Consider the following 22,749-nt stretch of genomic DNA (forward strand, 5'->3'; position numbering starts at 1 on the left):
GAGCTTGGCCGTTACCGAGAGTAGGATCAATCACACGCGATTCGCTGTCCTGTGGACAAGAGCAGCATGTTCGGTTTTTGTTCGTGTTCGACTAACAGCGTTTTGTTGCAGTCGACCGACTACAGCTGACCCGAAGCGTAAGCGCGCCAAAAAGAAGAGGCAGAAACGCTTCGTTCTGCTTCGACGAGGACGAAACAAAAAGGAACGGAGGGGGAGGGAGACAAGTCTTTTTGCTGCATTGGCCAGGTTTCGTGGGTCCAGCCGTATACACATTGGTACTCTATAGCTGGAAAGTTTTTCCTCTGAGTCACTCTAAGTTTCCTTCAAGGAGCATGTCTGTGAGTGTCCTTCTGATTAATTCTCTGCATTCTTAAAGGGGTACTTATACAAAGTTTTCAAGTGTCTGCTTGTTTTTCCTCTAAATAGGCCTACGGGCCAAGTAGTCGTGAAAATGAGCTCAAAGCGTAGGTACGCTCCGCGAAAAAACAATCACAAATAAGTTTTCGCCGCCAGTACAAGCTTCGGTTGGTGTCAGCTCTGGAGTGCACCTTGACGCCAAAGACGACCGGCCTACTTGAATTACTAGAGTCCCAATGAACTCGCTGAGCGCGACAAGCACTGGTGCTTCCTGCTAACGACCACTGGGTTCGCTGACGTCATAAAATTGGGAATGTTTATCTTGATATCATTCATTGCAGGTGCAAATGCCGAGTGGCTACTCGGCCAACACTCCAAAACATAATAAATTATGATCCATTCAAATCCTGGTACTGAAACTGGCCAGAAGGCATCTCATTATACCAATGTAACTATTCATATAATTTGTTTGCTTTCGGAATTTTGAGCCTGTACCCCTAAAGATCCCGATGCTGGCAGTGTTTCTCGAATGTGCAGCTTGGTAGCTGGGCTCAGATGTGTGTATTTATGAAATGCATTCTTCCCCGAGTCAAGCACCAATGTGACATCATTAGCCACCACCTCTAAGACGCGTACTCTGACTGCAGAAATTTCCTTTAAAATTTCTTACTTTCGCAGCAGACTACGGTGATTGGCATTGCCACCTATGTTAGGGGAACAGTACAGAAGTTTTGACCTCTCATCAATTACTTCGCTTAAGCGCGACCATGAAACGGATGGAATCCCCTGTCGTTGTTACGGCCATTGCAGAAATTTCAGTGCAACTTAGCCTTCAGATATCTGAAATCTATAAACTCCCGAGGTCCGAACGTTTTGCCTGCGCGATAACGAAAGCGGAAGGATGGAGAAAATTTTGATAGAGAAGAGCAGATTTCTAACTCATTATGGCAAACTCAATGAACAGAAAATCATAGCAGGCAAATCGCACGTCAGAAAGAAAAAAATCTGTATGCAATTCTCTTCGAGCACCGAACAAAAAATCTTAATTTCAAGAAAAATTGAAAAATTGTAGTGTAACGAATTTGAATCAATAAAGTGAAAGTCAATACCGTGCTGCAGACACCGAAAAGCAATGGGAATTCCCCGACCTTCTTGCGAATGAACCTATACAAGCGGCAGCTTAGCTAACGCGTTTAGACATCATGCTTATCAGACTGTTCACATCATGTTATCAGAACAGGCGCAGTGCACGTAATTTGAGCGATGAAAGGCGTTGCTGACCAGCGATCGTATCGGGGTTCGTCTGACAGCTGAAGCCAGTGGAGCCCTGGAATGAGGACCTCACCCAAGAGACCCCACAAACATTCCCCTGATTTTAATCATTACAGTTTACCTGCCTACTTACCTTGCGGCGAAACATCATACATAGGTCAAGCTGTGTAAGCGATTTCTACTAGGAACGAAAGTTCGATCAGGTTACCCTCGAATAAAAAAAAAAGAGTCCAGTTGTGACAGTTGCATTGCTTGGTAGAAGACATATGTGTTTGGGAGTGCTCAGTAATCGACAGATACCATTCCTTTATAGGTTCTTTCGCACTGGCATCATGTTGCCTCTTCGGATCTTACACTTCTGGATCTTCCGATTATTTTATAGCTTCGGCTCCGGGTTCTCTAAGGATTCACGCCTCTCACTTATACGGCCTCTGCCGCGTGGTCTCGATTGCGCTGCAGCCCCCCTTTTTTATATGCGTTCTTCGCAAGACGCAGTTACGGGGCCTTGGCCAGCTTGCAGTTAAACTTAAAGGGTAGCTTTGGACAAACCGATCGAACTTTTGCTCTTAGTAGAAATCAGTTGCACAGCTCGATATATGTATGATGTTTCGCCGTCAGGTATGTACATAGGCGAACTTTAATTATTAAAATCAGACCAATGTTTCTTGAGGCTTGTGGGTGACTTCTTTATTCCAGGACTCCACTGGCTTGAGCTGTCAGGCGCGCCTGTTTTATGGGGGCTCTTTGGTCCTCGATACGATCGCTGGTCAGCATGGCTTCCAGCTGCTCAAACGACGTTTAGTGAGTCTGTAAGTGGTTCGGTTTCCCCGGCATCCCCACGAAGTGTGGAACAGTGTTGGGCGGGCCTGGCACCATGGGCATGTGTCAGGTATAATGTTGGGTGTATGTGGTGACGTTTGTGGAGATGAGGGAAAGCGTTCATTTGGATGTGACGCCAGGAGATAGCGTCTTTGGTGTCTAATTTTGTGTGATGAGGAGGGTACTTTCGGCGCTGGAGACGCTGGCACTCTAAGCGTCCGTTGTACGCGATGGGCAGAGAGATGAATTGAAATGTGCTGGATGGCCCCGTTCGGTTAAATGCTGCTCGAGCTAAACCGTGTGCCCTTTTGTTTCCCTATAGTTCCTCGTGACCAGGGGTTCACGTAATCTGGTGGTGTTTATTGAGGGGTTGGGTACCCATGAATCGAGAGACTTGTCTTGGGACGCGTCCTCCAGGAAGTTTCGGCAGGCTTGCTGTTAATCTGTGATCACATGAGCGCTGCGCCCTTGCGGGTCGCAGTGTCGTATGGCAAGTACAACCGCGGCGGAAACCGCCGCTGTTCTTGCTTTGCGCTTGCCGGTGTGGACATATTTGAACATATGGTTCGGTATCGGGGCTACTTTGATTTTATTTCTTTGTTGTTTTTCTAGGTAGGATTGAGAATCTAGGGCTCGTATGTCCGCCGTCGCGCCTACACGCCTAAGAAGGGCGTGGCCGGCTTGTGTTTGTTAGAGTCGGACTGTTTGTGGAATGAGGACTGCTTCCTTGAGCTCTGAGTATGTGTTGAAAGGGCCTAGAGCGTAAGGTTTTTTTTTTGAGCTGCTGGGCGGAAGATACAGCGCCATTTTGTATGCCCCTCTTATGATGGTGTCAATCTGTTGTTCTTCCTGTGTCCTGGTCTTGTGAAATGAAACTCCGTACATTATTCTACTGAGGACTGGCGATTGGACTAATCGTATCTCTTCCTCTTCTATTGTGCCTTGGCGATGTCGGGTGATATGACAGATCATGCGGGCTATTTGAGTAGTGGTGGTTTTAAGCGTTCTAATGGTGTGGGTAGCCTTGAGGTTGCTCTGAATCCAAAGTCCAAGTATCCGAATAAGCTCCACTTCCTTTAAGGGCTGCAATTCTACCGTGAGGTTGATCGGGCCGGTGATCTGTATCGTGGATTATGAACCCGTATTACTTCGGACTTCCGTGGGGAGCAGTGAAGATTACATTTAGCGGCAAAATCTTCCACTATACTTGTGATCCTACATGTAGCGTAGCTTCTTTGCGACCTAAGAAGCCCTTAGTGGTCCATATCGTTATATTATCAGTATACAACATATATTCGATATTGGGAACTGTTTGGAGTTGCTGGGCGAGCTTGAGCATTGCGATGTTGAAGAGCAGAGGTGATATGACAGAGCCCTGTGGCGTTCCTCTGTGTGGCATTTCTCGAGCCTCGGAGCGTGTTTGGCATATGCCTATTGTCGCTGTACGTACCGTAAGGAATTCTCGCACGTGGGAAAACACCTTTTCCCCACAGTTAAGGTCGATGATGCCTCGAAGGATTGCTGCATGCGAGATGCTATCACAGGCGCCCTTTAGATAGAGGGCCAAAGTGAGGTGTTCGTGGCCTTTGAGAATATTTGCGATGACCTCTTCTCTTATTAGGAGGAAAGCGTCTTGAACCGAGAGGCCCGGCTGAAATCCAATCATGGTGGGGAGAAAGACGTCGTTGCCTTCGATGTAAGTTTGAAGGTGAGTGTGGACGACTTTGCCTACGCAAGACGTTAAGGAAATTGGGCATAGTGTGTCCAATGCAGGTTTCTTGCTTGGTTTGGGAATGGTGATGATGTCAGCGGGTCGCCAGTCCTGGGGCACTACCCCTTTGTCCCATAGCTCATTCTTGAGGTAGTCCGTGAGAGCCTGATTGTGATCCCAACTGAGATTTCGAATTATGACATTTGTGATCTATTGCCTATGCGGGTGGGTGTAGCGAGTTCGTGGCCAGGTGGGCATACCTTCCCTGTATGTTGCTCCTAGCAGTGGAAAACCTTTCGGGGTGTCTGCCTCATAGCCTCAACCCATGTAAGTAAGTAAGTAAGTAAGTAAGTAAGTCAGTCAGTCAGTCAGTCAGTCAGTCAGTCAGTCAGTCAGTCAGTCAGTCAGTCAGTCAGTCAGTCAGTCAGTCAGTCAGTCAGTCAGTCAGTCAGTCAGTCAGTCAGTCAGTCAGTCAGTCAGTCAGTCAGTCAGTCAGTCAGTCAGTCAGTCAGTTTTTATTTGCAGAAAAATCATATCATCCTGCTGGTGGCAGAGACTAAAGGCATAGTTGCCTGACGAGGTCTCTGCCCCCGTAACAAAAGGAGCAACCTACAAAAGTACAGCAGAGAGCTGGTACAAAAAATAGAAGCATCGTTACAGATAGTACACGCATGCATCGAGGTGCATTTATGTCCTCTACATTAACAATTTGATTGTTGCCCGCTTTCTTGGAGCATGCTTGAATGATTTTGTCCAACAGCGCATGTCCTGCTCCGGGCGGGCTGTAGAGGTTGGAAATAATAATGCAATTCTGGCCTCTTTTAAGAGGGAGGATTTCCAATATTTTGTGTTCAAGTTCGGAGATTGTGGTCGAGAGGGCTATTGAGGCTATAGGGTTATCTTTGCACACCGCAACTCATGGATAGGCCAAGTCGTATATTAGGTAGTAACCTCTCATAGGGGGAGGGTGAGCTCCTATCTCCTGGATGCAGACACGTCCGGTGGTACCGGATGGTGCTGAATGAGAAGCTGTGGCGAGGAAATTTTCTTCTTAACTGGTTAAGTAAATGGCAGTTCCACTGCCAAAAATCCAGCTGAAGGCGGGTGTCGCGTGAGCTATTAGATGACGCTGCCATCGAGACTGCTTTCGGCCTCGCCGACAGCATTAGCGCTGTTGGTGCGTCTGCAAGGCTTGAAACTAGTTATCCGAGCTGTTATCTCGATTGCGAGAGCCGTGTTCAAGTGCTCGAACGCTAGCTGCAGTTCCTCTATGGCTTGACCGCGTTGTTGCAGTTGTCGAGTGGTGAAGTGTTGGTGCGGGGTGGAAAACCTGCACTGGTGGTGCGAGTGGTCTGAGTTTTTGTGATGTCGGTTGTTGAACTGGTTGTGTGTGTGGTTGTTGGGGTTGCTTTTCTTGGCACTGAAGGCTCCGTGTGAGGTCCTCAACCTGTGCTTTAAGTTGTTTGTTTTCCTGTTCTAGCTGGGACTGGGTAGGGCTAGATTTTAAGTAATGGGAGGAGACTAAGGGTGGTCAGCTCACCTGATCGTCAATCTTTGGGCGTGGCGGCGGCGATGCTTTCTTCTTGTGCTTCGTGTTCTTCTTGAGGGCGTTGGGTTGGTCGGAGCCTGTATTATGCTCCTCCTGAAAGTTGCAGGCTTTCGAGCGGGACCGGGAACGGGACCTTGACCTGGAAGGAGAGGAGCTCTTCTCGTCCGATCTGAACCATCGAAAGTAGTGGTTCGGTTGCACGTTTTTCCTGCCGAGGCGTGGAGGGTGTTCTGTATGGCGGTCGGTTCTTTTTCCCGTGTCACTTGGCGCAGATTTTTGGTGAGATGTTGTGTAGCGAGGGCTTCGTCCTCGCTGCAGGATAAAAAGAAGCGTGCCGACGCGTGAAGATTCCGAGCAGACACTTTATTCCTCACAAAAAAAAAGACGTAATCGAAGAAGAGCGCGGAGTCGAGCGAGAGAGAGGGGGGGGGGGGGGGGGGGGGGAGCAGGGCAACTAGAAGTTTTGATGATGCCGCGCGCCGCGCAGGTGTGAGGCATCTCAGGTTATCGACGAACGGCGCGGATGCGCGAGGCATCTCGTGTGTCCGACCCACGGCGGCGCCGGCGCGTCCCGTCGCCTCCCCTCCTCGTCCTCTACAGCCCCCCCCCCCCTCCCCCCTGCGCGCAGCAAAGAGGAAAGGAGAAACTAGGTATATAAAAAGAAAAAAGGAACAAGCAAGCTTCCATATGCTGAGGCCTCATGCGGTCGAGGGCGACGATTTTCTGCCGCCCTCCCCCATCAGTGGGTGATGTTTTATAGCAGAGCCGTAGCAGCCGAACCGGCCCGTCGTTGGCCGAGTGCAAGTGGGGCTTTAACCAAGTCGCGGCGCACAAAGACATGTTCTGCAGTGTCCATGGTTGGAAACAATGACCTTTGAGGCTTGCTGCTTGAGAGAGGCGCGCGGGGAGGCCGACCTTAACTGCTGTAGCCAAGCTTGTAGTCGCTCTATGTGCTGAGCAGGGGTTGGCGTTGGGCAGCGCTGCTGTCGGAAAAATTCTCCAGGCAGTCGGGCAGGTGATCCATACCGCATTTCTGCTGTGCTGAATCCAAGCTCGTCCTTTACAGTGGACCGCAGGCATAAGAGCACAAAAGGGAGCTTTTCCATCCAGTTGTGCCGGTTGAGCTTTGCAGTCAGGGAGGCTTTAAGCTGTCAGTGCAGAACCTCCACCATGCCGTTGCTTGGTGGGTGGTAGGCTGTTGTGTGGTAGAGGCGTGCACCGAGATGCTTTGAAATGGCGGAGAAAACTTACTCGTGAATTGTCTGCTTCACTCAGTTGTCAGCCGTAGCGGGCACCGAAAGCGTGATACGCACGTCGCTATAAAAGCTTGAGCGACAGTGTCAGCGGAAATGTCCGTGAGAGGAGTTGCTTCTGGCCACCGGGAATATCTGTCGACGCACGTGAGCAGGTATCTGAAACCTTAGCAAGGGTGCAAAGGCCCTACCAGGTCAAAATGTACATGGTCGAGGAGGGACTCGGGTGGTCGAAACGGTTGATACGCAGTCCGAGTGTGTCGAGTGATATTCGCGCACTGGCACTTCTGGAATGTCTGCGCCCAGCGCCGCTCATCAGCGTTTATGATAGTCCAAACGAAGCGGTAGGTGATTAGTCGCTGGGTGGTGCGGTTGCGAAGGTGGCTGATGCGTACAAAGAATCAAACACCTCTCTTCGGAAATTGAGCGCAACGAAGGGTCGCGGATTTGCTTTGGAGGTGTCGCACGTCACCTTGGATGCGGTATACGGAAGCGGTATTTCAGCCAGCGCTAGCGATGAATTTCCGTCACGTAGCTTGCGTAGTTCAGAGTCATCTACCTGGGCGGTAGCGATTGCTTCTAAATCCACAGATGCAGGACTGATAGACAGAGCGCCGATTCGGGATAGTGCGTCGGCTGCTTTGTGCTCGGGCCCTGGGATCGTGAACGTAAGCTGTCGGAGTTTAGGTTAGGAGTAGAAAGAGCTGTTGCGTTCGAACACGAAGGTTAGAGGCTTGTGATCAGTCAAGATGTAAAAAGTACGGCCTACAAGAAACAGAAATGCTTGACAGCGGAATAGCTTGCCAACATCCCTCTTCCAAATGGGCTATACCGCACTTCAACAGGCTTCAGGCGTTTAGAAAAGAAACCTACTGGTTGCCACGCACAGCCGTTGGATTGCTGAAGGACAGCCGATACTGCCGTTGTTGAAGTGTGTACCATCAGGCGCGTTGGAATGTTCGGAAAGGGGCGCATCAGGAGTGTTGCGCCGGCCAGCTGGTGCTTTGCTTTGAGAAATGCGTCGGCGTGCGCCTGCCCCCCCCCCCCCCCCCCAAACTCTTTGGTCTTCTTTGAGTCACCGTGGAGGAGGTCAGTGAGCGGTTGGAGCATTTGGGCACAGGAGATAAATCGCCGATGGAAGTCGATGAGGCCACGAAACTCGTGAAGCTTGCAGAAAGAATTTGTGGCGGGAAAGTCCTTGATTGCTTGTACTCTCGAATCCAGGGGCAGGATGCCTTGAGAAGTGACGCGCTGGCCAAGGAAGTCAGGCTTTTCACGCCGAAGACGCATTTTTGTGGTCTCAACACTACTCCGTGTTGGCCGAGGCGCTCGAAGAGGAGCCGGAGTTGGCTCTCGTGTGGAGCCGGTATGTTTCTGGCCCCCAATAGGTCGTCCAAATACACGAACACAAAAAGCAGACCACTAGTGACCTCGTCCATAAAGCGTTGGAATGTTTGTGTCGTGTTTTTCAAGCCGTACGTATGGTATGCGCACAAACTCAGAGGCCAAAAGGTCGGGTTATAGCCGTCTTGGAGATGTCGCTTGCTTCGAGTGGAATCTGGTGGTAGGCGGTGATCATATCAATTTTGCTATAGATTTTGGTTCCGGCGAAACGGTCGCTGAAGTCATAGATGTGGGGCAGTGGATACTGATCGGCCGTAGTGCTAGCATTTAGGGCACGGTAATCGCCACAAAACCGCCAGTCTTCCGAGCTGTTTTAGGCACCATATGTAGCTCCAGCGACCAGTTTCTACAATGAGGCCGAATTATGCCGAGCTGGAGCATATGTTCGAATTCTAGGCGAGTGATTTCGAGCCTCTGTCCAGCAAGCCGTCGGGGTCGGGCTGTGACAGGCGGTCCGGTGGTGACTATATGGCGCGTCACCTTGTGCCTCACGGGAAGCTCTGTCTTGGGTGGCTTCGTGAGTGCGGGGAATTCCGCCAGGGCCTTTTTATAGGTTGAGGTGGGATAGAACGAGCAGATTCAGTGGCCACTGAAGAGATGTTTCTGCAAAATGCATTTGCCTATGGACTCATAAAATGTTTAATAAATTCTCTTTCCGCATTTTTCGCTTTTATTTTGCTGGTGATCTTGATCCAACCGCAAGACATCACGTCTCGTTTAAAAACTTCAACCCGATCCTTCACGTTAGATTGCACAATATTGGGCTCTTTTCAACTTTTTTTTTCCGGCTATTGGTGGGGAAGGTAATAAGGACCGGACAATGATCTTTGTTGCATGTTATATCAAAGTTTCAAATTGTGGCGGAAAATTCGTCAAAATGAAGTATTGTGCCGACTGCGTAATGACAGTAACATGTTTAGGTTATTAGAGTCACAAAACGAGAGGAATGCCATAGAGTATCAAGTTCATCGGGCTGTTTTGGAATCATGTAATAGATTTATGTTAAAATAGTCGCCTCAATAAAGCAGAAGTTTTAGTTGCAGGATACCACGAGTAACTCGAAAAAAAGTCGAGAGACGCACTTGAGACTGCTGACGAATGAGAAGGCGTAAGCGCTTCCGTTTACTTTGCGAACGCAGTCGTCGCGCGCGGCTGTCTGATGTAACCAAATGTCACGCAGCTGGCACTTCCACCTCTGCATGGTTCTACGTAGCCACTTCCCCACCCCTTCTGATGTGCGCGCTAACTTCGTGAAAGCTGTCGCCGCCGATGCCCACTCTCCACCTTAAGAGTATGGAGCGATAGCTGATGTGTTAATGTCCATATATGCAGAATTTGTCGTTGTGTAGTTAGCATTAATTGATCCCTGGGAGTCCTCCTACCAATTCTGGCACAGTAGTGCAGCGGTTAAGCGGTGCGCCACTGCCCTGCGATGGCAGGTGATGCCACCGGTAGGGCCTGTGCGATCCAGGTCCACCCCCACCCCCCCACACACACGCATGCACGCGCGCGCACACACACACACGCACACGCACGCACATGCGCGAGCGCACACACCCCACACACTTTTGAAGAAATACCAACTTGTACTAAATTGTGAACCGTTCTAAATCAGACAATAATTCAGACGTCTACTTGGTATATTTAACCTGCTTACCAAAGAAGTGACATGCTTGCGGATACCACAGAAATAAGACGTAATTGTGATTATTTAATCTGCAAAACAAATCTGTACATCTTAGCTCAAGATATCCAGAGGCCATAACGATCGTCCCGAACATCGAACGTAGGTGCTGCTCAGTAGCGACCGAGAGTTCCGGTGCGAGACTCTGCAATCGCAACTTGAACAGGTATACAGCGTCTCCCCTAGTCACAAAATGCATGCAATAGAAGTTTGGATTCCATTTTTTCTACATGTTACTTGCATTCCCAGACGAGGCATTCCACGCATGTCTCGTACATAGCAAGACATCGTTTAAGCGTTGCCAACAAAAATCTGAGGTCACGTGTCCATCGATTGCTTGCCGTCATGTATTTTGTCAAAGTCGTACCGGAAGGGCTACGAATGCCATATGGCAATTCACATAGGATCCGGTTATCCAGCAGGGCAACCGAACGCCTTTCTGAAGTCCTCGAAGGACATCAACATTTCGGCGCTCTTCTGCAGGTACGTCGGCGGGAGGCGTGCGGCGTAGGCGCACGCTTCCCGCATGTAGAAGCGCTCGTAGAACAGCTGGCTCTCGCTCAACTTCCAGATGCTCCAGCTATAGTAGTGCTGGTGCCAGTCTTCCACCTTTCCGAGGGCTCGCTTAACAATTCGAAGCGCTAACTGTGGCTTGGAGACGTCCTCCAACTGGTAGGGGTCTTCGACGCAGAGGCGATCGCGCGCCACCTGGGGTATGGCGGCACTGACGATGCCCTCTTCTTCTTGGTCCTGGAGGCAGAGCCGCCGGATCAGGCTGTCGACGAGGTGCACTCCAACCAGATGGGCGTTGAGGAACCAGGCCTCGGTCCCGCACTCGAGTCGCAGCTCCGAGTAGACGGCCGGAGTGAAGACAACGAATCGGGCGGTGACACGGATGTGCTCGTCGAAGGCCTCCTGGCGTTGGGACCATGCCTGCGCACAAGAATGCCTTAGTTCGGGCTTTTCCTGAGTTTAATACCACACTGGTGAGATGAGAGCGACCTTAATAATTAGTTTTGGGGGAAACTAAATGGCGCAGTATCTCTCCGATATATCATTGGACACCTGAACCGCGCCGTAAGGGAAGGGATAAAGTAGGGGAGTGAAAGAATAAAGGAAGAATGAGGTGCCGTAGTGGAGGGCTCCGGAATAATTTCGACCACCTGGGGATCTTTAACGTGCACTGACATCGTACAGAACACGGGTGCCTTAGCCTTTTGCCTCCATAAAAACGCAGCCGGCGCGGTCGGGTTCGAACTCCTGGTGAGAGCGACCTTGCAATCTGGTATTTGTGACAATCCGCCGCGGTGGCTCAGTGGTTAGGGCGCTCGACTACTGATCCGGAGTTCCCGGGTTCGAACCCGACCGCGGCGGCTGCGTTTTTATGGAGGAAAAACGCTAAGGCGCCCGTGTGCTGTGCGATGTCAGTGCACGTTAAAGATCCCCAGGTGGTCGAAATTATTCCGGAGCCCTCCACTACGGAACCTAATTCTTCCTTTCTTCTTTCACTCCCTCTCTTATCCCTTCCCTCACGGCGCGGTTCAGGTGTCCAACGATATATGAGACAGATACTGCGCCATTTCCTTTCCCCAAAAAACCAATTATTATTATTATTTGTGACAGTGTGGTATGCATTGTCCGTGCACGTTAAAGATCCCCATGTGATCGAAATTATTCCGGAGCCCTTCACTACGGAAATCTTTCTTCATTTCTTCTTTAACTCCCTCCTTTATACCTTTCCTTACGGCGTGGTTCAGGAGTCTACCGAGATGCGAGACAGATACTGCGCCAATTCCTATTTTTTTTTATTGGTTTTGGGGGGAAAGGAAATGACGCAGTATCTGTCTCATATATCGTTGGACACCTGAACCGCGCCGTAAGGGAAGGGTAAAGGAGGGAGTGAAAGAAGAAAGGAAGAGAGAGGTGCCGTAGTGGAGGGCTCCGGAATTATTTCGACCACCTGGGGATCTTTAGCGTGCACTGACATCGCACAGCACACGGGCGCCTTAGCGTTTTTCCTCCATAAAACCGCAGCTTCCGCGGTCGGGTTCGAACCCGGGAACAGACTTACTAACATCTATCTTATCCTACTATTCCTATCCCCGAAAACCAAATTTCATTTTCATTTTTTTTATTTCGTAGGGCAGCGCTTTTCGGTATTATTTTTATCTTCGACTATTAGATTGTGGGCCCTGCAATCAATTAAATTGCAGTTATTTTCCCACGTACACATGGTGAGGGTCGAGAGGAAAGGCAGAAATTCTCGCTTGACATGTTGGTCGGTCTCTACATTGCGAGGCAGCAGGAAACATGCAAGTAACATATGCAAGCAACACTGCGGGATGCATATAAACAATGGTTCCCAAAGACAGCTGGTGAATCTTTAGAAGAAATCAAGGCATGAAGTACACCATAAAAGAAAAAGGAAATGAAGAAACATCGCTTGAAAAAAAGAGGTCTGTGGTCATTCAAATCATGTCAACGTTTCATGGAATAAAAGAAGTCAAATATCACATACATATCACATACATCCTACATATCTTTCCGGTATGCTCGTTATATAGGTCAAAATTTGCAGCGTGACAGTTAGAAGACAGGGTAACATGTTTGCTAGGCCATGTGTACCATACACTTTGCGGCATGTTGGAATGTGCCCCAGTGTGCTGTGTCTGTTTCTGTAAATTTGTACATTTAGAAAAAGGTGTGCCGTATTGCACATGTAATTCACATTGTAACACTTCTGGATTTAAATCAGTCCAAGACAAATAAAAAAATAAACTTCTTTATATAAACTTTCTATTCGGTTTTCCACCTTACTTATGAGCTCCAGCTTATTTTGTTCAATATTCCCACTAAAAAGTATATTCGGCCCGACATATTTCTCAAACTCTACTTCCGTGAATGGGCGTCCCTGAGGCAACTGTCACCAGTAAGAACGGCATTCTTCAGTTTTTAATAGTTTGTACGACCAACATGCCGTCGATTAAGTAGTTTTCAAAAAGTGTGCAAAAAGTGCAAAAAGTGTGCAGACTACAACTAATTCTCTCAAGCGTCTCCTTGCCGGCGGTCAAGGGACAATTGCATACGTTGCCACAGTAAGCAGCAATAATTCAAGGGTTCGCATTTCTTGCATGCCTTTTCGAAATATCTCAATGTACACCATATTGAATGTTTCCTTCGCTCTCATTGTCTGATTTCATGTCATGTTCTTACTTCTTTCATATTGCAAGACATTGTTATTCTTGACGGTTATATAACGCTTACATGACACCCCGTTAGTGGCACTGATATAAACACTTTACACTGGAGGCTCCTCAATAAATAAGTGACAAACAAAAGGTAACATAATTGATCAGTAAAGCTCGAACGAAGTTCGATTAATGAGAATATTAGAGCCCGGTCCGGAGCCAAAGATTGCCTTTAAAGCTTAATGACTGGCATAGTTAGGTTGTCTGGTAATATCCCGCAACTGGCGGCCGAGACTTGCAGTGCAAGATTAATTGGAGACAAATAGTCAAAGCCTTTGCGGCGCGACGGTCGTAGTTGTGCTAATAATTATGCTAGTTATGATGACGTTGATAGACTGACGATGGTGGAAGTACCTCGAGGAGGTCTCGCGAGCTGTCCAGGACCCTGGCGTGGACGCGGAATTCTCTCAGCACCAATGCGTTGGCGACGTGACACTCGCCGAGCGTGGGCAAGATGCGATGGTATGGCTCGACCACTTCCGGCGGCAGCAGGTGCCTGAGTTTCTGCATAGCGCTGACGAGGAGCAACGCCACGTCCTCGTGGTCGGCGAACATGTCCCGTATCTCAGACAGCCCGGCCGCAGACACGACCTTGAAGAGAGACCTGGGCAGAGCACAGTCAATGCGAACACGCCAGTGTGAACGCGAACTGCGGTATGAAAGGAAATATTGTCTGTGACACTCCGGGAGAGCCATCACCGCTCACCCACTGTCATGTTACCGTTCTACGAGTCTTTTCAGTTCTCTCACAGTGCTTCCTTGGCTCCAGCTAGTTGTTGTGGCCTCTAGTAAAAAATAATATGAAACAGAAAACTCGGCCAATGCGACAAGAACAAGAAAGCCGACGAACACGATACGAGCAACGTAGTTACTTGTCCTGGTCTTATTTCTTTCAGTTCTTGAAGCCGCCATTTTGACAGCTCATCCCATGCTACGCGACGTCCTATCAATTCATCAACTCGTCCCTTCGTTTGAGCATCTGCCTCGATTACGGGAGTTGCAGGATTTGATCCCCAGTGCCGCCTGTTACCCAACATTGATACAATTGGCACAAACTTTCTCCTGGCATAATGCTGAGCTTCTTTTGGATAATATGCTTGGAAAACGTGTCTTTGACCTAAATATGAGTAGGCGAAAAATCATTTGTCACCGTGCTCTCCGGCCACAGATGCCCTTGCAGCATTAAAAAAAAAATGAGAGGACACTTAAGATCTGCCATAAAGGTATAAATAAAGGGTTAATGCCCATATATGCGGAACTGGTCATTCTCTACATTCATAGATAGCTGGTAGCCCTAATACCACACCTGGCGCAGTGGTGTAGCGATTAAGTGGTGCGCCTCCGCCCTGGGGAGGTATGTTCTGCCACTGGTCGGACTTGTGCGACGCAGGTTGGTCTCCCCTAGCAAACTCTCGCGACCAATCATTAGTTTCACTGACATCTACCATGGTGGTCAGTTTTGCCCACAATCCGGTCAGTTTGTGATGGCGCCACAAGGTCACGTGGCCTAAGTAGCCCACGTAGGTTTCTTCTCCAGAGATTTTTCGCTCACAACGCCGGCGACGACGCCGACGAAACCCAATTTCCTGTAGACTGAACACTTAACACTATTGCGCTAAAGTCCATAGCATCATCATTGATTCGTCCCTGCACGAGCGCTCCATAAATCATTGCGATGCGCATATTCTAGTGCAACAGATTTGTAGAAGTGGTCATTGTGGGTATTCGAGTGACATTTGAAAGCTCTAGCTGTGCGTACCCTATAATTTAGAAATAATTTTGAAAAATCGCTGCTAGCAGTAGCTCTCAACAGTAGGGCGACACACCTCACCGCGCGTCCGCTTCCCCGATGACGTCAGTTGGCAGAAAGGGGGAGCGTGAAGGGTGGCGCTTCTGCCCATTGACGTCATCGTGGGGACGCGCGGTGAGGTGTGTCGCCTTAATCGGTTGCACTAGAATATGCCCATCGAAATCATTTTAGGGCCCTTTAAACGTTCTCATGCTTGTCTGGTGTTGAGTAGCTCAGTATGGCTTTAACGGCTCATCTGAAGGAACAAACGCACAGATGACGGATTCCCAAAGTTCTCACCCCGAAGGGCAGAGACCAGCTCGTTGTACAGCCTACTAGTTACTATAACAGCCTGGGAGCATATGACTGTAGCGGAAGGCCGACATCAAGCTCTGCTTAACTGACCAAGGAAGCGTTTTCTTAGTTCCCGCAGCGCATCAAGATAGCGAACAGTAGTGAACACAGTACTATGTTTTTCCTACTTTAACACGACAGCGTTAGAGAGGTCGTTCAGCGAAGACTTCGTGGTCACAACGCCATTCCTAATTAGTCGATGACGATGTGACGTCAAAACCATATGACCTGGCGCCGGTAATTCAAACACCCCAGAACGATCACAAAGTAGAACAGTGGTGACCTCATGACACAATTCCTGTTTGTTTTACAGGATCCTAACGATATTCCATAACCTTTGCGTAACGCCTCTCAAGAACGAAAAGTTGCGCTGAAAAAAAAAAAATTGCCCAGGTGTGATCCGAACTGTTGCCTTTTGAGTCGTGAGCACGTTGCGCTTCTACTCTACCACTAAGGAACATTTGTTTAGCGCGATAGCTAAGGAGCATTATGCAACCACATCGTACCGCATAGTTAGCAACGTTATCACCTTACATTCTTTGGGCTACTTGAGAGTCCCCGAAAATCTGAGTGCGAGAGCACAACTTCACGACGCCTAACCGGCTCACCGAGCACCTGTGAAGCTTGACCTTGAGGGTGACCTTGGCAAAACCTAGCAGAGCAACAGCCGATGCAGAAATAAAATTATTGCCGCGACTGGGTTTCGAACCCGGGGCAGCGCTAATAAATCAGCTTCACTGGTCACTGCATGAGGGCACTATGCTATCCCAGCATCCGATCACGCCTATTGTTAAACTGCAACGCACTCTCGTGCTGTGCATTGCACATCGTCGTCTTCATCAACTTCCATACGCGGGACACACAGATCAGACAAGCTTAACCTCGATCAACGCTTAACCTTGCAGACGTGCCGACGACCGAGTAAACCAAGATCTTGAGCCTAACGGGCTAAATACCTGCTTCCACCCGTCTACTCGGTTTAGCTACGGCAAAACCCTACCACATTTTTTTTCTGTGGTCTGCGTGTGGGTGAGTTGCAAGAACTTTACCGACGCAAAGCCAGCCTTGCCAAGAAAGTACGACATCACGTTTCCGTTGCCGTTCTTCTTGCTTAGGCGCCTGCTGAACTCACCTCAGCGCATCGTCCTTGTCGGCCGTGCGGAGCTGTTCGACGGCGATGATGTCCCAGATGTGGTAGTAGCGCATGATATTCTTCACGCAGTACTGCAGTCGCTGGGCGATGCTCGGCTGTGCTCCCTGGCCGCCGGCGTACGTGGCATTGATCTCGCGCGCTAGCAAAGAGGTCGCGGTCCACAGGGAAAGGTGGGCCAGCACCGTGGGCTGGAGCTCTCCGCGGCCGAACACCTCGAGCAGTGAGACTGCATGTGGTTAAGGCGTTACGGTTTTAGACCATCTACACTGCGCCGTGGGAGAATCAAGGACATTCTCCCAAGAGGACACTTCCAGAAATTGTATACGTGATATCGGGAGAAAAATTATCCATATGGCGCGAGCTTCGACTAAATTGCATTGCACTTTGCCGTCACGGGGCCGCTTTATGTCGATACAATAAAAGAGGTGGGGGGGGGGGGGGTCGAGCGGTGATCGACAAACATAATTTTCCTCACTTCAATCTATCACTGCTTTGCTTTCGAAAAACGCCAAAAACATGGCGCCGCGATTATGTTGAGGCGAAGTTCGCTTCGTATGCACCAACGCTGCAGACAAAACAAAAAAAGGACGGAAAAGAAGCAACAGTGCTTTTTGAAGAAGGAACAGAGAACGAGACAGACACCTGCACTGACTAGCAACCAAAATGGTTTGTCATTTTCGTTGCTAGTCAGCACATTTATCATTTTGGTTGCTAGTCAGGTGGTGTCTGCCTCGTTCTCTACCCGTGTTCAAAAAGCGCTCTTCTTTTCCGTCAGCGCGTACCAACACCCCCGTATTTTCCCTCTTCTGGAACAAAAAAAAATCACCTATCCATTCGCGGGACCACCATCAACTACCTCTGGAAACCAAAGGCATTCGAAAGTGAAAGTTGAGGACAGTCACTACCGCATTTCATTTGGTAGCAGATTACACGCGAGCGAGGCAAGCGTTGCCGGGGGGGGGGGGGGGGGGGCGGCAGAAAATTAGCTTGGCCAATGAGATTAAGAAGTTTGCGGGGATACGATGGCCGCAGCTGGAAAAGGACAGGGTTAACTGGAGGGACATGGGAGAGGCCTTTGTTCTGCAGTGGGTTGTAGTCAGGCGGATGATGATGACTTCGATGTCCTATGACGTCACACGCAGCTGTCTGCTCCCGGAAATGATGCCTAACCCTTGGAGAGCATAGCTGATATACTCGGAACAATTCAAGAAAAAATACGGCCTTTCCACGTCGGTGGACTCCCTTCCAGCCAAGGGTGTCGAACGATTGTCATGAACCTGCAAGGGTGAGTAGAGTGACAATGCAGGGAGTGGCATTGCAGTGCAGGGAAAGGGGCTATCCCAACAATTCAGGGAGGAGACTATCTTCTTTCACCCGCCCCTCTCTATATTGCCACGCTAGCACGCTCATCAGGATCGGCCGACGCCATTGGCTGGAAGGGGATCCTTCGACGGAAAAAAGCCATTTTTGTCTTGAACTGTATCCGACTATAGTGTGTTTCAAAAAGCCTTCACCATGTGCTCGCTTAAAAGCCCGCGCTCGCGTGCGCTGTAATTATCGGGAGCAGTTGTCAGTGACTGCACTCAGCTGAGTTAATTCTTTCGACGCGAAGGAAATCTCTGGCGTTGACCTTTACGTACCTAAAGCGTCAGCCCTCCTCAATTCGACAGTTAGGAACTCGTTGCAGTCGCAGAGATTCCGGATCATGGCATCCAGCAGCGGAGTCGGATAGATCTCGGCAAGCAACGAGTAGCTTCCGTGCCTCGTGGCATTCTTTCCTTTTTGCTGCTTCTTGACCTGACACGAAGAAAGCGGGCGCGCAATTATTTCAAATACGAAGTGAGCAGTGCGTGTGAGAAAACGATGTCCTCGATACAAAATGTTCCCGGGGTTTTCTCACTGCCCTTCAGTGAAGTGAAAGCAAGTGTCACTCTCATTTCGCTGCCGGCTAGAAGTGTGTGGGCACCACTAAACGGGATATGTGTACCCATTTTGCACAAGTTATGATGAACAGGTGGCACCGGGTGTCGAACCTGTCACCTCATAAAGCCGCTGCCAAATGTCTGCGAAGAGGCCAGGCTCTTCGCCGATAAGTCTTCTACTTGCAAGTGAAACTCGCACAAGCATCTCTGGTGCATGGTCCTTCCAGGGACACATAGTGTCTACATTCACGTTTTTTGTAAGTAGAGTCAATGAAGGGCGCTTTTTTTTCTACAGTAGATCTATTCGGCTGACTGTTATTGTGACTGTCAAGGGTCAAGAGGCCTGCACTACCGCGTAAATAGAGAGCACAGCGAGCGGCAATGCATGGTGATCCATTGTGCTCCAATAAATTACTTTGTTTTTATTCTGGCCATGGCGGCTGATTGGAAAAGGAAGTCATATTGCTCTTCTTGAAGATGATAATGCCGTTCCTAGGCAGTAATGTATTTGAGTATTTTAGTTGCGCAATAGTACTACGACTGCGGCACTCCACAATTTCCTTAAGCATTGAAAATTTACTGGTACAGCCGTTGGCATAGAAATGTGCGTATTACCTAAACGTGCTTGAGGACCGCCTTACCTATATTCAATTGAATTGGTTTATTTTCCAGAACGATACAAACACAAACTCTGAATGGTCCCCTGGACTAAACATTGCACTAAGCAACATCACGACGGCCAAGGGGCCACCTTACAAGAAAGCAGTCGACGCAGATTATCAACAAATGAAAGAAAACCGCACTCATTAAAGGTCACATTGAAAATATATGGGCAATAAAGCGGGTCTCAAAAGCGTATATATACACGAAACAAACAGTGAGACAAAAAAATCATTAGATGATATGGAAGCACACGGTCAAAGGAAAATTAGCCAGTTTAGAATTAAGGCAAGATACATCAAATAAGGGTGACACGTAAGAGTTCATTTGAGGTTATAGAAATAATTTTTACAATCTTCCTTAGATGGAAAAATTGCTTTGGATATTTGTTTAGAAGTGATGGAACATTATGCTTCAATGACTGAAATCTGCTCTGAGTGCGGAAATAGGGAACTAGCCAGTGTTGGGGGTTTCTAGTGAAGACAACTGTTGTTCGCTGTTGTAATGTTGCAACAGTTTTAAGAAAATTTGCAGATTCAATGGACAAAAAATAACGCCGATTTGAGAGTTGATATTCCGTACTATGCAGAAAACGAATGATCCCATACTTCGGAAATAGGTTTATGTAGAAGTGTTCGTTCCAAAATTTGCCACATACCGCAAGACTTACTTCTGGAGCACATTAATTTTATCCATATTTCTTTTTGTTGTCGAGCTCCAGACAAGACTGCAATAATTTATGTGGGGTGCAAATAACGCTTGGTACAACTAGAGTTTAACTCGTTTGGGAATGAGGTTTCTGCAGCAGGACAGAGTGCCTGCAACAGTAGACTGCTTCTAGTAGACGTGATTAATGTGGTGATCCCAGTTTAGGTGACAATTAAAAGTAACGCCAAGAACCTCATGCTCATCTACTATCGTTATATCTTTATTCTTATATTTGATCTTATTTTGCAGTGTGAAAATTATTTCTTGGCCTAAATAGTAAAACCTGAGTCTTAGTGGGATTGATTACTTGCAATCAGAGTGGGACCGCACCAATAGTGATTCAAGAGTTCGGTTGCACTGCAGAGCTAAATCGTTTGGATCTTCACCCTTAAAAAGAATGCTATTGTCATCAGCATGTATAAACCATTTAGCTGATTAATTAATAAGAACTATATCATTATATATAGAATAAATAATAGCGGGCCTAAAACACTACATTGTGGTACTCCGGTTTGTTTAGAAGAACTGTTCAGAAGAACTCGGGTTTGTAGGGGCAGTAGAGACGACTCAACATTATGTATAGGGACGCAGTGGACTGTCTTTTAGGTATGACATAATTAAATTGAGGGGTCCACCCGTATTTCATACTGTGATAACTTGCCTAGCAAGATATTGTGGTCGAAGGAGTCAATGGCTTTACTGAAGTCAATGAACAGACCAAGAGTAAAAAGACCAGAATCTATGTTTTGAACTACCTGTTCCTTTAGTAGAAGTAAAGTCACTTCTGCCCATCGTTCTTCCTTAAATCCACATTGGGAGTCAGTTACTATGTTGTTTTTCTCAAGAAAGATATTAAATCTTTCAAATATAACTTTTTCAAGCCCTTTTGAGAAAATCGAGAGAATGGATATTGGCCTATAATTATTCACGACATTTATATCACCTCCTCTTTGAACTAGAGTAATTATAACCTTTTTCGGCCACCGCATTGACTCAGTGGTTATGGCGCTCGGCTGCTGGCCCGAAAGACCCGGGTTCGATTCCGGTCGCGGCGGTCGAATTTCGATGGAGGCGAAATTCTAGAGGTCCGTGTACTGTGCGATGTCAGTGCACGCTAAAGAACCCCAGGTGGTCGAAATTTCCGGAGCCCTTCGCTACGGCATCCCTCCTAGCCTGAGTCGCTTTGGGACGTTAAACCCCCATAAACCAGTAAACCATCTAACCTTTTTCATGTCATCAAGGCAAATGCTGGATTCGAGGGCTCAGAGAACATGAAAGGTCGCTTTCCACAGATGACGGGGCGAATTTGCCTAAACATTGCAGGAAGCACAAATGCACTCCACTCTTCAAGAAGGCTTCAATTTTTGGAAGCGGTAAAACTAAGAGTCAACGCGAAATTTTAGAGGCGTACCATATCGTTAAACAAGCAGATGGATGTGTAGGCGACACGACGGTTAGTCTATTAGATAAAGAAGTCAGATTTTTGTACTCATTAACGTAACGTGTCGCACAATGATTGCGGTCCTGATGTTTGTCAGTGATGCTGCAATCTACCTTTTCTTGTAAATCTGTCATGTGTGCGCAAGCGTGGTTTGATACTGAATGGGTATAAATGTGACCGTTTCTGAAATAAATGCAGTCGATAGTCCAGCGTCGTCCTGTGTTCGTGTTCTGCGTCTCCGTCTTTTGCGCTGGTTTTCTTTCTGCAATCATGTACCGACTCGCCCAGCACACCACTCTTCTGAATCGAGGGCTAAATTGAAAATGTGGGCTAAAACAGGAGCAATAAATTCTATTACGAATTTTAATGGCCTCTTCTGAATATTATTTGGATCCAGCGATTTACTATTTTTCATGCTAATCAATGTGTGGTAGATTTCCTCAGTATCCATGGGCTCAAGAAACAAACTGTGAGGGGGACTAAGGGTTACTGTGCTTATCATTGGTGGGCATAAATTAGTGGCCTGGAAAATATTAGCAAAATGCCGGTTGAAAGGAACTGAAAGTTTAACCCCCACCAATCTACGCCATTAAGAAGTATCGTTTTGGGAGGAGCAATCTTCCTTCTTCTGCCAAGAATATCATTTACAATGTTCCATACGGCAGGTGGGTTCCTAGTTATAGTTTCAGTGAAAAGGTTTTTGTGGTATATAATTTTTGCCTCTTTAAGCGCAGCATTTAGTCTGTTTCGCACATTCTTAAATTACCTTAGCTTGTCTTGACATCGCGAACGTAAAAAGGTGTGATAAAGTCTGTTCTTATATTTGATACGTTTAATATGTTCTGAGGTCACCCAGGGTTTCTTACTTTTCCGGGATCGCTTTGCAGTTTTAAGCGGGAAATGTTTATTATAGATTAAAAGGAAAGTTTCAAGAAAGGCTGAATAAGCTTTGTTAGCATCTCTCTGATCGAATACAAATTTACAGTTATGGCAGTAACATCGCGCTGGCCGGTTTGATCCGTGTATCGGCGACACTATTATTGTGATATTTTCTCTGGGCGTTGCTTTCACAGAAAAGTTGAGTTTTCTGCTGTTTTTTTCGTCTATAGCGGAGTGGTGCGTCCCCCCTTCGCGCGGCGTGCCGTATATTCTAAAAAATTAACGCACGCTCGGTGAGCCCTTCATGGACATAAGGCGCTCATAGTCTCAGTGATGCAACTACCAGCTAAAAGGGATTTGATGCATAATGACGAAGCTTCGTTGTGGCAAGATAACCATTCAACACAAACTATGAACGGAACGACGCCTCTTAGGCTAGGCATGGTGACATCACGTTTCACAAGTTGTTGTCATGGCCCGGTAGCTCACTGTGGAACATGCCACCGGAGGAAAATTATACTAATTTGAAGCGCAGTTCCACTTCGT

The 22,749-nt window shown here is 47.9% G+C and overlaps 1 protein-coding gene across 1 annotated transcript; it reads right to left on the reverse strand.

Moving 5' to 3' along the window:
• Nucleotides 1–10,143: 10,143 nt before the first annotated feature.
• LOC144105292 (uncharacterized) lies at nt 10,144–13,888 on the reverse strand. Its single transcript, XM_077638432.1, has 2 exons — nt 13,652–13,888; nt 10,144–10,982 (listed from the first exon to the last, which is right to left on the reverse strand). Exons 1-2 carry the CDS (start codon nt 13,850–13,852, stop codon nt 10,461–10,463), a joined length of 723 nt encoding a protein of 240 aa, XP_077494558.1. The 5' UTR covers nt 13,853–13,888; the 3' UTR covers nt 10,144–10,460.
• Nucleotides 13,889–22,749: the final 8,861 nt, after the last annotated feature.

Source organism: Amblyomma americanum, chromosome 9, assembly GCF_052857255.1.
Source record: "Amblyomma americanum isolate KBUSLIRL-KWMA chromosome 9, ASM5285725v1, whole genome shotgun sequence".
Lineage (NCBI taxonomy): Eukaryota > Metazoa > Arthropoda > Arachnida > Ixodida > Ixodidae > Amblyomma > Amblyomma americanum.

What these genes read in the sequence shown, in the direction of transcription:
- LOC144105292 (XM_077638432.1), bottom strand. Translation starts at nt 13,852, where the DNA reads ATGTTCGCCGACCACGAGGACGTGGCGTTGCTCCTCGTCAGCGCTATG. An exon ending in GCTCGCGAGACCTCCTCGAG is followed by an intron (nt 10,983 to 13,651) that starts GTACTTCCACCA and finishes TCTTGTGCGCAG; the next exon opens with GCATGGTCCCAACGCCAGGA.